Raw genomic sequence first — 14,651 nt, 5'->3', positions numbered from 1 at the left:
AACTGCTATTTATTGTCAGTTGAAATCAGTAACTGATGGTTACAGTGATTTAAAACATAAACCAGTAACTGATGGTTACAGTGACTTTTTTAAAACATCACCCAGCCTTTTCTTCAGTTACTGGTGAGAAATACTGCCTTGAGCTTCCTATCACAAGTTCATGAATAAAGGTCAAGCTCTATTCTAGGAATCAGAAATGCCACCTCCCATCCACCTACAGCACCCATTCCAGGGTCCTTCTCTTCTTTAGGAATTTCTGTGACTACAACTTCTGCTGTAATTAATGGAGAAGGCACCCAAGCAGCATCTAATAAAGCAGTTCTCGCATCCTTCATTGGGTCAATGATTTCTTTTCCACCATATTCACAAAATCCCCAACCATAGCTCCATAACCAGCTTCTGAGGAATGCTGCACAATTGCCTCAGCTACCAAAGATCCTTCAACACCTGCATTCTTAGCAGTGGTCACTGCCAGAATGTTGAGTACTCTTTTAATAATTTCTATACCAATTTTTTATTTTTATTAGTTGGAGTTAATGAGTCCAAGGCTGGAATGCACTGAAGCAAGGCACAACCCCATCCCAGAATGATGTTTTCTTCAATAGCAGCTCTTATAGCATTAAGGGCATCTGTAACTCTTTCTTTTCATTCATTTTGACATCACTTGCCACACCAACCTTCAGCACAGCTACTCCATTTTAAAGTTTTGCCATTCATTCAGTTTTCCCTTTTCATATTCACTAGCTGTGATATCTAACTGCTCAATGATTTCTTGAATATAATTTTCAATTCAAGACTTGTCACCATTTCCTTTAAAGAGCACAGCATCACCTTTGGTCACAATGACCTCTCCAACTTTTCCTGTGTTATGAGGCCAACCCCTCTTCTGCAAACACTGCACCACCAGCAGCAAGAGCCGTATCTTTAAGCTGGTTCTTTCTATTGTCAATAAACCTGGAGCTTTCACCGCTATAACCTGAACATCAACTTTCAGCCTATTCAAAAGGAAAGTTTATAGAGCTTCTCCATCAACATCTTCAGCAATGACAACCAAAGGCTTATAGTGAGCACTGGCAATTTCAAGAGTAGGTACAACAGACTGGGTACTAGACATTTCTGTTTCACTCAACGGAACATAGGCATCCTTGAATTCACGTTTCTGACCTTTCGATGTATTAATAAGTTATGTGAAAATTTAGCCTAATTATTCAATGTATTAATAAAGTATGCAAAAATTTCGATGTATTAATAGGTATGCAAAAATTAGATATGGTGATTCTAATGCACCATTCAGTGTTTTTCCATCCTTTACTGTAATGACAGCCTTTCTTCCAACCCCTTTCATTGCTTCAGAAATAATGTTGCTGACTTTTTTTGTCTCTATTTGCAGAAATTGTAGCAACCTGAATAATTTCTTCAAGGGTTGTCACAGGTTTAGACTGCTTTTTATTTTTTTGAGATAGAGTCTCGCTCTGTCGCCCAGGCTGGAGTTAGGCTGTTTCTTAAGTTCAGCAATTAGAGCATCAATAGCTAACATCATACCTTTTCTGATTTTCACTGGATTAGCACCTCTGCTAATCTTCTCAAAACCTTTCTTGACCACAGGGTGTGCGAGTACAGTAGCAGTGGTGGTGCCACCTCCAGCCTCTTCATTTGTGCTATTGGCAACATCTTAGTGTTACTGGCAACAAGCTTAGCTCCAATATTTTTATATTTATCCTTTAAGCCAATTGACTTTGCAACAGTCACACCATCTTTTGTTACTCTGGGACTTCCCTAGCTTCATTCAATAATCACAGTTCTTCCCTTCGGCCCCACTGTAGCAGCTATGGCTTTGACTAAAAGGTTGACACTTTGAAGCATTAAGGCTCAGGCACCTGCACCAAATTTTACATCTTTGGCATAAGCCCAAATGAGATGAGGAGCCCAGTATTCTGACACCGGTCTCATATGCGGAAAGACTGGGTAATCCAAGTATTTCTGTGGGGCAGCAGCAGAGCTGGTGCAGTCAGACAGGTCAGCGGCCAGTGAGGGACAGAAGGCAAGACGCACATGGCGATAAGCCCACGTCCCCTCCCTCTGCCTCTCCCCTGCCCGTTGGCACCTTGTGTGCTGGCAGCTCCCACCACATTCTTTAGATCTTAATCTACTAAAGTGACAAAATTATCCAAGCGAGTAATCAATAATGGGCACTCAAACAGCCCATCTTCATTAAAATTAGGTAGTCTTACTTTCTTAGAGAGATAAGCAGCAGCTCTCAGTTGCTCTGGTGGTAAAATTCTCAAAGTGCTGTGAGGAATAAATGTAGCAATATCTATGGGTGCCTGAGGTGGGCCAGGCATAACCCTCAATCCTTTTTCTCAAAAGAAACAAGACAGCTGAAAAAAATAATGGTCAATTTCTTTTTCTCAAATAAAAAGTAAGAGAGCTGGATAAAATAAGCTAGATATAATATAATTTTAAAGGGGTTAGCTCCAGATGCAGCAAACACTAGGATCTTAAAGAAATACACACAAAAATATATAATAAAATATTACAGATCATCCCATCCCTTGCTAGGCCCTAAAAGTTGATGAAGCATATGGCAAAGGAAAAAAATACTAAGGGAAATATAAATTTCTCTTCTCATTTTAATAAAATACTTCCTATTTACCCGGAAGATTTTGTTGACTTTAAGGTAGCATTAATCTACATCCCTCAATAGGGAATAATAGGGAATAATCATTCCTTCACAACAAACATTCCAATCTGAAGTAGACAGCAAGGAAAGAAACAAGAAATAAAAATGAATCATAAACTTTGTAAAAGTTCATCCATACCTTGAATTTCGAAGACAACATCGGCAAGCATCGGCTTATTAAGGAAAAACTTGAGTGAAGTGTTATAAAACCACAGAGGTTTTCTGGCTTGATAGGTTTTGCAATTCCTTAGGCAATTAATCTACCAGGGAAAACAAAATACAGGGGGAAGGTGTTTAATATGCTTTGATAACATACAGGCTAGGCTAAGAATTTGGAAAATTATGCTAAATCTCAAAAGAAATATGATTCCATACTCTATGGCATCTCTGATCATAGGTTTCAAAGGAACTTACCTTCAAGAACGGTATGGGCTGCCTGTCAGTGAACAACACTGCTCTCTTCAGCATTCACAGCAGTAAACGAACTGCCTAAGAGAAAACTCAGCTCCATGGCTGAGAAGCTGCAAGGTCCTAAAACCTCCATGAGTCTTTGTCGGGAAACAGACAACAGTAGTCTAACCCACACAAATGCCTACTACTAAAATATGTTTACAAGTACAACCTAATTTGTTCATTAAGATAGTACTTGATTTGTAATTAAGAAAAATACATTTTTTGGCCGGGCGCAGTGGCTCAGCACTTTGGAGGCCAAGGTGGACACCTGAGGTCTGGAGTTTGAGACGAGCCTGGCCAACATAGCGAAACCCCATTTCTACTGAAAATACAAAAATTAGCTGTACATGGTGGTGCGTGCCTGTAATAACAGCTACTCGGGAGGCTGAGGCAGTAGAATCACTTGAACCCGGGAGGTGGAGGCTGTAGTGAGCTGAGATTACGTCACTGCACTCCAGCCTGGGCGAAAGAGTGAGACTCTGTCTCCGGGAAAAAAAAAAAAAAGAAAAATACATCTTTCCCTTATCACACCATATCCTTCTGCTTACTAGCTTAACACTTTCTCTTAAAGCAGTGAACATTTAAAAAATAACCGATGAGTTGGTTCATCTCCATCTTTTTTGAGATGGAGTCTTGCTCTGTGGCCCAGGCTAGAGTGCAATGGCACGATCTTGGCTCATTGCAACCTCCACCTCCCAGGCTCAAGTGCTTCTCATGCCTCAGCCTCCCGAGAAGCTGGGACTACAAGTGTGCATCACCATGCCCAGCTAATTTTTTGTAGAGACAGGGTCCAGGCTGGTCTCAAACTCCTAACCTCAGGCAATGTGCCTGCCTCGGTCTCCCAAAATGCTAGGATTACAGGTGTGAGCCACCAGGCCCAGGTGGTTCACCTCCATCTTCATGTCCAATCATATAATCCTAATTGTCCTTCCTACTCACAGCAGAGCCCACTAGAACCTACAAAGACCTTCCTGGGTTTCTGATCTGGCATTCCTGAGACCCTCTCCCTTGGTAACTCGTCTGTCCTGACGCGCCTGGCTGGAGCTGGTGGCTCTGGGAGCAGCCCCTCTGTCTAACTCAGGCTTCAGTGCTTTATCCTTTCTGTGGTCTTCAGGCATTCCCTTTGTGCCAACCCTCCTGGTAGTCAAGGGCCAGCCTCCCTTTCCATACCCTCCACCCATTTCTTTTCTTTTCCTTTCTTCCTTTCTCTCTCTCTCTTTTTCTTTTAATTTTACTCTATTTACAGTGGGTAAACAAAACAAGCCTGAATATTTTCAGGTAATGTTACCCAAATGATGATGAAATAGTAAGTCATTTTAAATACTAGGATTCATTAGGACCGCAATCTTGCTTAAAGTCTATGTTGTTCCCTAATTTGGAATGATTTAGTTGGGATTTGTATTGAAATATCATATTTTATTCATTTTAAATTCTGATGTCTCCACCCATTCCCCCTGCTGAATCTCAGAGCCCCAGCCCTGGTCAGAATGCTAATCCTCTGCTCAGCTAGCTAGGGAACTCTGAAAGCTTTATCCCTAAGAAATAAACACACAACATTAGCAGTAATAAGAATAAATGACATCTACTTCTCACTCTAAATTAATCTACTATGGTGGGAAGTTAAAAATATTTGGTGGTGGGGGGCGGGGAAATGATAATATTCTTCCTCCTAAGACAGCAGAAAACATTCCAGAATGGCATCCATAGGCAAAACAGGATCATACAAATCCTGGTCCTATACAGTCACTCTAAGATCCTATACACAACATACCATCAAGGAATTCGGGGATGGGAGTCAAGTGCCTGCCACGCGTAAAGGAGAGTAACAGTCAAAAAGCATCACCGGCTGGGTGCGGTGGCTCTTGCCTGTAATCTCAGCACTTTGGGAAGCCGAGGCGGGCGGATCATGAGGTCAGGAGGTCGAGACCATCCTGGCTAACACAGTGAAACCCCGTCTCTACTAAAAATACAAAAAAATTAGCCAGGCGTGGTGGTGGCAGGCGCCTGTATTCCCAGCTACTCAAGAGGCTGAGGTAGGAGAATGGCGTGAACCTGGGAGGCAGAGCTTGCAGTGAGCCAAGATCGCGCCATGACACTCCAGCCCGGGTGACTGAGCGAGACTCCGTCTCAAAAAAACAACAAACAAAAAGTGTCACCAAAGTGGACAGCTCACAGAGTCTTCAAAAACCATCCAATTTATTCCTCATTTTATAGGAAGCCCTGATGCACTCAAAGCCACAGAGATGATTTGTGGCAAATTCACAATTGTAATCTACCATTTCCCCGAGTCCCAATTCGGAGTTACATCCCCGTGTGGTACTGAGTAAATGAGACAGCCCCTTACCCTGGGAAAGCACAGAAAGAAGGGGTGAAAGAACTCTTCTTTCCCCCTATGCAGAGGGAATTCAGTGCAATACCATGGAATCGTATCACCCAGCCTTCCCTTTCCCCAACAAGAATTCATTTTATTCTCTGTATTCAAAGGAATGTGTTCCGAATCAGACTCAAGAAAAGGTTCAGGGTTAGAAGAAAAGTCAACATTTCTGTACTTGTCAGCCATATAAAGGTTATGAATTTGCATACTGTGAATATTTTATAGATGTATATTACACATGAATGTATAAGAGAGAGAACTGGAGAGAGAGGGAGAGAATCTATAAACAGATTCCCTCCTCAATTCTGTTTTGAATTTGAAAAAAATGGGAGGGCAGAAGTTTGAGAGAACACAAATGTATGTGATGTACATTTTTACTGGTGCATAAACAAGTTAATCAAGACAACTAGATGAACTGTTTTGAAAATGAGAATATAGGCATATGTGCACATTTTTACAAAGGATTATTTAGTTCAATTAGACTGCAAGAGCTACCATCCTGCCATATACTTGTAAAACTGGACAGCTTCTGTATACCTGCTTCAATGTGTTACTAAAAAAAAAACAACAAAAAAAACTTACTCCTTAATTCCACGTTACTTTGTTTGTAAAAAAGACTATTTCTCAACTAAAGAACAATCAAGAATCTTCACTCTAAGCTAGTACAGTTTTATATTTGTAAAACATTAACTTTAAAATGTTAACAGGTTTTAGAAAACAGAAAAGTCATCTGTATTAAAAAATTAAAAGAATAATCATTTTTCTTATAGTGAATATATATCTTTATTCCGCTAAGCACTGCATATAACTTACCTTATTTATATACTGCAGTCAATTTGTTTATCACAAAATCAGAAAAAAGAATACACTGGCTAAACTGTGTAATGTGCTAAAGTTTTGAAATGTTTTTTAAAGCCCTTACAGACTATACAATATCAAGTCACTAGAGTTTTAATGTGCACCAGTCTATGGCAATATACAAAGTCTGTTTTTGTAAACTTGAATCTAATTTATAATTTTGAACCTATAATTGATGAGATAATCCTTAACTGTCCACCTCATTGAATAGATTTCTCAGAACACTTGAAAAAGGGACATACAGAACTGCCTTCCTCTCAGAAACTATTTGAAACTTAAACTGTGAGGAGTGAGAAGGCAGCCTCTCTAATAACCTTAACCGTAGCTGGACAAATTAAACAGCCTTTTATTCTTGATATAGATGGTGTATTCCCAGAGCTCCAGGGGAATGTTTCAGAAGGCAGAATTCGCAAACGAGCATTTTAAAGACATGATTCACACATATTTTAATTCTTACATAAAGTCTAAGATAGGGCCGAGTGTGGTGGCTCATGCCTGTACTCCCAGCACCTTGGGAGGCTATGGTGGGCAGATCGCTTGAGCCCAGGAGTTGGAGACTAGCCTGGGCAACATGGAAAAACCACATCTCTACAAAAAATATAAAAATTAGCTAGGTGTGGTGACGCATATCTGTAGTCCCAGCCCCTGGGGGGTCTGAGGTGGGAGATGTCACTTGAGCCCAGGAGGTGGAGGCTGCAGTGAGCCAAGATCATTTCACCGCCCTCCCACCGGGGCAACACAGTGAGACCCTGTCACACACATACACACTCAATCTAAGATACAAATAACCCATGCTTATGTTTTCAATATTTAAATGGCAAAATATACTTAAGGGAAATATTTACATTTATATAGTATTTGACTCTTCTAAGGACTCAATTTTATATTCATCATAGTATGTGAGTTATAATTCAGAGAGTCAAAGTTAACTAACTTACAACAAATTAATTTACCTTTCCTGGTGTTTTTAAAATGCATTTAACTTTCTCGATTACATTTGAAACATCCCCAGAATCTTTCAACTTCTTCCTGATATCTTCTTCCAATTCTTCCCACTGAAAAGCACCTGTAAACAAATTAGTACATGCTGGATTTTTCTGTTAAATGAGGAAGTAACTCAAGTAAATCTCTTATTAAATACAACATTCCCTTTTTTTAGTGCTTTCTTTTAATTTTTCTTTACTATGTATATATCCTTATAACTATACTAAAACATTTAAACAGTACTTACATTTCAAAAAAACAGTTTAACTTCCCCTAAATTATTTCTCAAAATCTGAATTCTTCCTCCCCGGACTGCTGCTACCTCTCTGCAATAGGTGGCCAGCTAGTGATAACAGCAATGGTCTGAATATGAATTACCATGACAAGTGGTCCAGCATCCAAATTATTTACTTGTCCTGAGTAAGAAGGTAGATGTGGTCTTTCCCAAGGGTGAATTAAATCTTACTAGTCATGGGCAGCAGTGACTATCATCAGGTAGAGGAACATGCAGCAGCCATAGAATGCATTCAGAAGGTCTCATGTTTTGTCAGGGGCAGACTGGGATGTCTGAGAGTCAACTCTACAAAACCAGCCCGAGGAAGGGAGCTACATCATCCATGTAGCTCATGTCATTGGAGCAAAATCACCCCACCATCCCTTGCCTTTCCCCAGTTCACTTCAAAACTCTCCCCAAGCTCATTTCACTTCTCCCACTCTGGCAGCCCCTTTTCCTCTATGTCTTACAAAATTCTTATTCTATGGTCAGCAAAAGCTGACCTTTTCCCCAAGGACTTCTCTCACTTGGCCTGCAGCAACCTCCCATCCAACCTCCCTGCTCCCTAACAGTCTTTTCCCCATCAAACCCATCCTATTACTCAAAGTTGGTGAGTTTTTGAAAGCACGAATCTGATCATGATATTCCAAGAGATTACCCGCATCCATCCTATGATTTATAGAAGGTCCTATTTCATAAAATAGAATTCAGGAAGCCTAGTGTGGGCAGTATAGTTAGCATCCAGTTCTACCTCAGCTATTGACTACTAGTGTGACAAGTCACTTCACCTCTCTGGGTAATTCAAGATCCTTTTCAATCTGCTCTCAGTTATTTCTTCTAATGTTTTCCTTCCTGTATTCAGCACTCACCAGATGCATTCATGGATATTGGGGTATGAGGCAGGCACATAAACACTTATTAAACCAATGAGATCAGGCAATTGCAGCCAGTCTGGAACCAAATCCAATCAGAAGGGGCAGACTGCAAGTCCAGAAGCTCTCAGGCTCTTTACAGCTGAGCCTGGCAGCACTGAGCACTATTGAGCATCCTTTCAACTTCTCCCCACCTGGCCTTCCTAATGTAAGTATTTACAGTGTGTCCTGGGGGAGGGAGTCAAATGATATGTAGCATTTGCCATTTCTGTGATGCTACCAACATGACATCACAGAACAAGGAAATGGGGATGATAAACACAACTGGGCTCTCACAAGCTGGTGCCAGCTCCAGCACACCACTGCTTCTTTCTGCCTTTGCTAGCGCTTTTTATGCCTTCACTGATTGCTCCTCTTCCTCCTCAAATTCCCAAAGCTGTGTAGTGTAGAAGAGCTCTATGATTTCTGTTTCTCTCTTTCTGCATGAATGCTTTTTAACTCTGTGGCCACATCCTCTTTTCCCATTTCATAAATTCTTTGGATTGTATCACCAGAAAATTTAATGTGCATACAAACATTAAAGTCAGTATAACAATGTCAGAGCATAAAAACCCCTTAGAAGCCAATGGATCCCAGATCAAGAAAATTACTCTATGCCAGTGACTATCAACCACACCTGTGTATTATAAATACCTGGGATCTTTTATAAAATACCATCAGAGGAGGTCTCATCTCCAGATCAAGTAAATTAGAATTTCTGAGCCTGACGCCCCTGGCATCAGTGTTTTAAAATCCTCCCCGGTGACCCTAATGTGCATTGTATGCTGCTGATGGCCACTGTTTTCCCTTTAGAAATTTCAGCCACAGAGTTTGAGACCAGCCTGGCTAACATGGGGAAGCCCCGTCTCTACTAAAAATACAAAAATTAGCTGGGCATGGTGGTATGTGCCTGTAGTCCCAGCTACTTGGGAGGCTGAGGCAGGAGAACTGCTTGAACCCAGGAGGCAGAGATTTCAGTGAGCCATGATCATGCCACTGCACTCCAGCGGGAGCAACAGAGTGAGACCCTGTCTCAAAAAAAAAAAAAAAAAAAAAAAAGAGGAAAAAGGAAAGAAATTTCAGCTATTACCGAAACCCAGTGTTAGTGGTATGCAGAAAAAAGGGAACATGTAGGTGTTTTTTATTGTCTACACTCATCCAGTCTAAAGAAGAACACAAGTACTGTCTGTGTTCTCTTACATACTTACATATGTAAAAGTTACATTGTTATTTAAGTAAAAGCATATTAACTAAAAAATACCTATAAAATATCTCCATTCAGAAGACTATCTAAAAGCAAGCAAGCAAGCATCAAATAATCTAAGTAGATGGAGTTAGTAGCAGGTAAATCCCCACAGGCCGCTGAACTGTCTGAGAACACACACAGGAAGAATCACCACTGAAAATGAAAGTAAGACTAATTCTCAAGAGCACACTGATGATTGGGCTGTTTTCATAATTAGAAACATTAATCAAGTCATCTTTGAAACTTTCAAGTCCTAATAAGCCAATAGTCCTAAGACTGGGACTTTCTTTTTATTTTTCCAGTGGTAAAAACATTTAACATCAGATTTACCCTCTTAGCAAACTTTTAAGTATACAATACAATATCATTAACAATAGGCAAAATGTCATACAGCAGGTCTCCAGAACTTACTCATCTGGCATAACTTTACTGATTGACTGACTGCAGACAAGGGCAGGATGACATCTTGTATCACTGACTGGGATTTTCTTTAGTTAACTTCTTAAAGCACTGAATTCACTTAGACTTTTAGAGCGCATGGTATACTCACATATACTACACTGTGTTTTTACGCAATACAGAAAAGGGCATGCCATGGAATAATTCTAAGAACTGGAGAATGCTATGCAAACGGAAGATGAAAGCTTGCTTCTACATATTTGTTTACTCTGATGGCATTTCAATAAGTGATGTGAAACTCTAAGGGCCATCTGTGGCAGGAAGAGCTCAAAGCTAAATTCTTGAGGTTCTTACAATTACTTCACTTCCTAACCATCTGAGATCATGTGACTCAAGAATGTGCAAGCATAAGACTGTATCAAGTATTATAAGAATGTTACAATTGTACGCCATGTGAGAATTTCTCCCTGAAGACCAGGAAAGGGCTGGCTTCACTTATCACATTACTCCTTGTTCCTGAGGATTAGTAGTTTAGTACTTACATGTTACGCGGTGTTTTGTTGTTATTCAATAGAAAACTAACATATACAAAACAGACATACCTTGACTGTGTCTATTGAATCAAAAATTTCAATAGGAATATATAGGTGTAAAATGTTAACTGGACTGTTGTTAAACAGGTCCCTCCTAAATAACGACCCAAATGTTCATGGTGACACAATACACACCAAAATTCAAATTCCTAAAGGTTAAAAAAAGCATGTCATTTAAAAAGAATTAAGATATTCTTTGTAATTTGGTTCTTTAAAAAAAAAAAGGACACAAGATAGGCTTATTACAATTTTCTATCCCATGTTTGCTCAAGGCAAATATTCCTGAGCCCACGATGGAGTTCAACCTCTGCTTTATCAACTCATCTGATGGGAACACAGACAAACAACTCCTGTCTTCAATGGTTCTCTAGCATAACCCAAGGGCAGACCACAGCACTTCTGTGGGAAAACCACTGCAAAACTGTGCCTTAACACTTGTATTCTATTCACAGGTTTAAAAATGTTAAAAAAAACCAAACAAACATACAAACAAAAAAAAACCCTGGCCCATTTATTGAAGTCTTTGAGAAACATGTAGGTTTAAAATTTTTGTTTGATTTGCTTACAAAATATATGCTTTCAAAACCAGTGTCACTTATTCATACACAAATGACCAGAGGATCAAACAAAACAATAAATGTTTAGACATTTTCTGTTGATAGTGGAATCTGGGTAAATTTTTTTCTCTTAATTTTCAGCATTTTTCAAAATTGTCTTTTCTGTGCAAATACAGCTTTGATATCTCTTTTTAACATAATGTAAATGAAACCCTTCCTTGAGCCAGAGGTTGTAATCTGTAAATAATTAAAGAATAATAAATAGGTACCTGCAGAACCAGTTATTTTCACTTTTCCTTAACCAGTATCTGGGTCTCTGCAGCCACAGGTCAACGGCCCGTGCTCCTGCTCAGAGCAGACAGCATCTCTGGCTTTGGCCGTGACATACAAGGAGAGATCACAGCCGAAATGGAACGGGTCAGTGTCAGCTTAAGAAGCCAGGACTCTGAACTGGTTGAAGACCTGTAGCTCAGCAGGCTCTTCACACCATCATGCCTGCCTGCCCTCCGATCCCTATTCCAGCCTCACTTAATTTCCACCCAACCACTAGGCATCCACTTTTCCTCATGTCAGGCAGGGGACACACAGGGCACTGAGAGCCCCAGTTCCAAATAGCCCTGCCTCAGTCAGCCTTGCAGCTCACCCCATTTTTACTTTGAATCCTAAGCTGATAACTTGGTAGCCTTCCCAGGCCTCTGCACTGAATTCTAGGCCCTAGTGTGCTGGCTTTGGCTGGTTCCCAGTTCTTCCAAAAGCAGGTATTCCAGCTGCTTCTGGTAGTCCAGAGATCCAGCACCACCTGGGAGACTGACTACTGGAAACACAGAATCTCATGCCCACTCCAGGCAACTGAATCAGAATCTCCACAGGAACAAGATCCTCAGATGATCTGCATACACTTTAAGGTTTGAAAAGCACTGGTCTAGACGATGAAGGGCCAAGGGCAGGGCCACCCATTGTCTGAATGTTGGCCTTCCTGAGGCTGATCGCCAGGGTAATGGGACCTCCTGATTGAATGCCTGTCTTGGCTGCACTGTTCCACCCTCCAACCATCACCAGAGATGAGCTTTCTAAAGCCCAGACTGATCATGCTTAAAACTCTAACACAAGTCTAAGAGCAGCAGGAACAGCTTCCACAGACCTTGCCCACTTCATCACCCACCAGCCATCACCTTTCACTCTATGCTCCAGTCATGGGAAATGGCCTGTGATCCCTGGAAAGCAGCAGCTACCTAGGATTACATTTTTACCAATGCAAATGTCCCCAGTATATTAATCTCTTTCAAACAGTATCAGAATGAATGCACAAAAAATTTACAACAGGTAAATGACTCTGGGGAAAGGGTCTGTGGTAAAAGGATAACTTTTTTCTTTTCTTTCTCTTTTTTTCCATCTGCCTGTATTAATTTTGCAATTAAATAAAGCACTCCCCCTAGGAGAAAGCTAGGCAGGATCAACCACTGGAGATACATCTAGCTATTTTACTGCTACTGTATTAAAAAGGATATAAGACTTCAGAGTGCTCATGTGTCTTTGAAAGTAGTCAATAGTAATTTTGGAAACCTGCTGAATAATTCACTTAATTTCAACAGAAAATTATCATAAAAAAGTCACATCCCTTACAGTTCCTTAGACATATGATTAAAAATATTTTTTTTCTCTTAACATGTAAACATGTTAGTTTTTCAAAATCTTAAATTCTGAACTGTGACATTCTAAGTTTAAACGTTAAAATCTATAGTACTAAATGAAGTCTTTAAGTAGTTTGGCTTACTGATATGATGATGCCCAGCTACTGTAGCCTTCCCTGTAATTCAACTAAAACTTAGAGAGAACCCGTTGAAGGCAATGTGCTGGGTGTGTGCTGTACAGGTGCTTAATTTATGCCTTTTCCAAGCTAACATTTCACTAACCTAGCACCACATTCTACTCCAATATGTATTTTTTATCCACATAAATCTGCATGCTGCAATTGTACTTTTCAAAATCATAATTTAAGTTTTAACTTATAAAATTACATGATCACAACCCACATGAACAAAGTAATACCTTATTTTTATAATCAATTACGTAAATAAAGGCTGCCCCAAATTTCCCTACCTGTAGGAAATGATACTTGTTTTGCAAACCTTAAACTTTTTATCTGTTCCCAATTAGGCTTTATTGGAAGCCTAAAAACTAATTATAAATGTTTCTCCAGACACATTGCAGGGCAGGAGTGACCTTAGCCTAACAGGTCGTCGGTACATGATTTGAAGTGGGTAAAGAAAATTAAAGACAGGAGTTCTCAGAAAACTTATATGTAGATGCTTACATTAAAATTCATTTTACATCTGTTCTTTTCCATTCTTACACAGGACACTTAGATGTAAGACCTTCGATTCATTTGCTAAAATGACTCAGATAGAACTTCTATCTTTAAAATATAGTTGCTGCTGAGTTTTTAAAAGGGCAAAGAGAAAAATACTTGATAAGCTGAATCTTAAAAAGAAAGGGCACAGTAAAGAAAAAAGAAAGTAACGTCTATGATAGTTATGGCCAAAGTTAATCAGACCTCAACTAACACTGGATATTGATTTCCAGTTCCTAAGCTGAATGCAACTCTCTCTTTGATGGCCTACAAAATCTAAGAGTCGAACTGAAGAGTGAATAGCTAGGTTTTAAGGTATAGACATTTGATTTCACTTACTCTTGGAATATTTTATGTCTTTAAAATGAAATTGGACAATAAATTCTCATATTTCATATTTTGGATGTTAAGGAAATAAAATATTAACATATCTGTTTGGTATATTATTGTTTTTACAAGTAGATTTAAAACCAAGGCAAATACAAAAACATATGAAAAGATGCTTGATATCACTAATCATTAGGGAAATGCAAATCAATACCAAAATTAGATACCACGTCATACCCATTAAGATGGCTACCATTAAAAAAAATAAATAGCAAGTGTTGACAAGGATGTGTAGAAATCGGAACCCTTGTGCACAGTTTGTAGGCACGTGAAGTGGTATAGCTACTGTGGAAAACAGTATGACAGTTCTGTAAAAAATCAAAAATAGAATTACCATGTGATCCAGCAATTCCACTTCTGTGTATATATGCAAACAAAAAATAAAAGCAGAGTCTCAAAAGAGGTATTTGTACACTATGTTCACAGCAGCATTATTCACAATCGCTGCAACAGCAGAAGCAACCCACGTGTCCATGGATGAATGAATGGGTTAACAAAATGTGGTCTATAGGTACTACAGAATATGATCAACCTTCAAAGGAAGAAAATCCTGATACACACCACAACTTGGATGAACCTTTAAGA

At 39.6% G+C, this 14,651-nt stretch overlaps 1 protein-coding gene and 1 pseudogene across 2 annotated transcripts in view; both read right to left on the bottom strand.

The window, feature by feature from the left end:
• The window catches only part of RHOBTB3 (Rho related BTB domain containing 3), a 65,243-nt gene that overhangs the window by 25,714 nt on the left and 24,878 nt on the right, over positions 1-14,651 (bottom strand). For both annotated transcript variants that reach the window (XM_005557403.4, XM_005557404.4), the window contains exons 7-8: positions 7,319-7,431; positions 2,820-2,940 (exon numbers count right to left, since the gene is read on the bottom strand). In XM_005557403.4, coding sequence (XP_005557460.1) covers positions 2,820-2,940; positions 7,319-7,431 — 234 coding nt within the window. The remainder of the gene's footprint in view (positions 1-2,819; positions 2,941-7,318; positions 7,432-14,651) is intronic.
• LOC102134589 (60 kDa heat shock protein, mitochondrial-like) lies at positions 20-2,046 on the bottom strand (annotated as a pseudogene).

Source organism: Macaca fascicularis, chromosome 6 (assembly GCF_037993035.2).
Source record: "Macaca fascicularis isolate 582-1 chromosome 6, T2T-MFA8v1.1".
Classification (NCBI taxonomy): Eukaryota; Metazoa; Chordata; class Mammalia; order Primates; family Cercopithecidae; genus Macaca; species Macaca fascicularis.
This window is presented reverse-complemented; position numbering and strand designations above follow the sequence as displayed.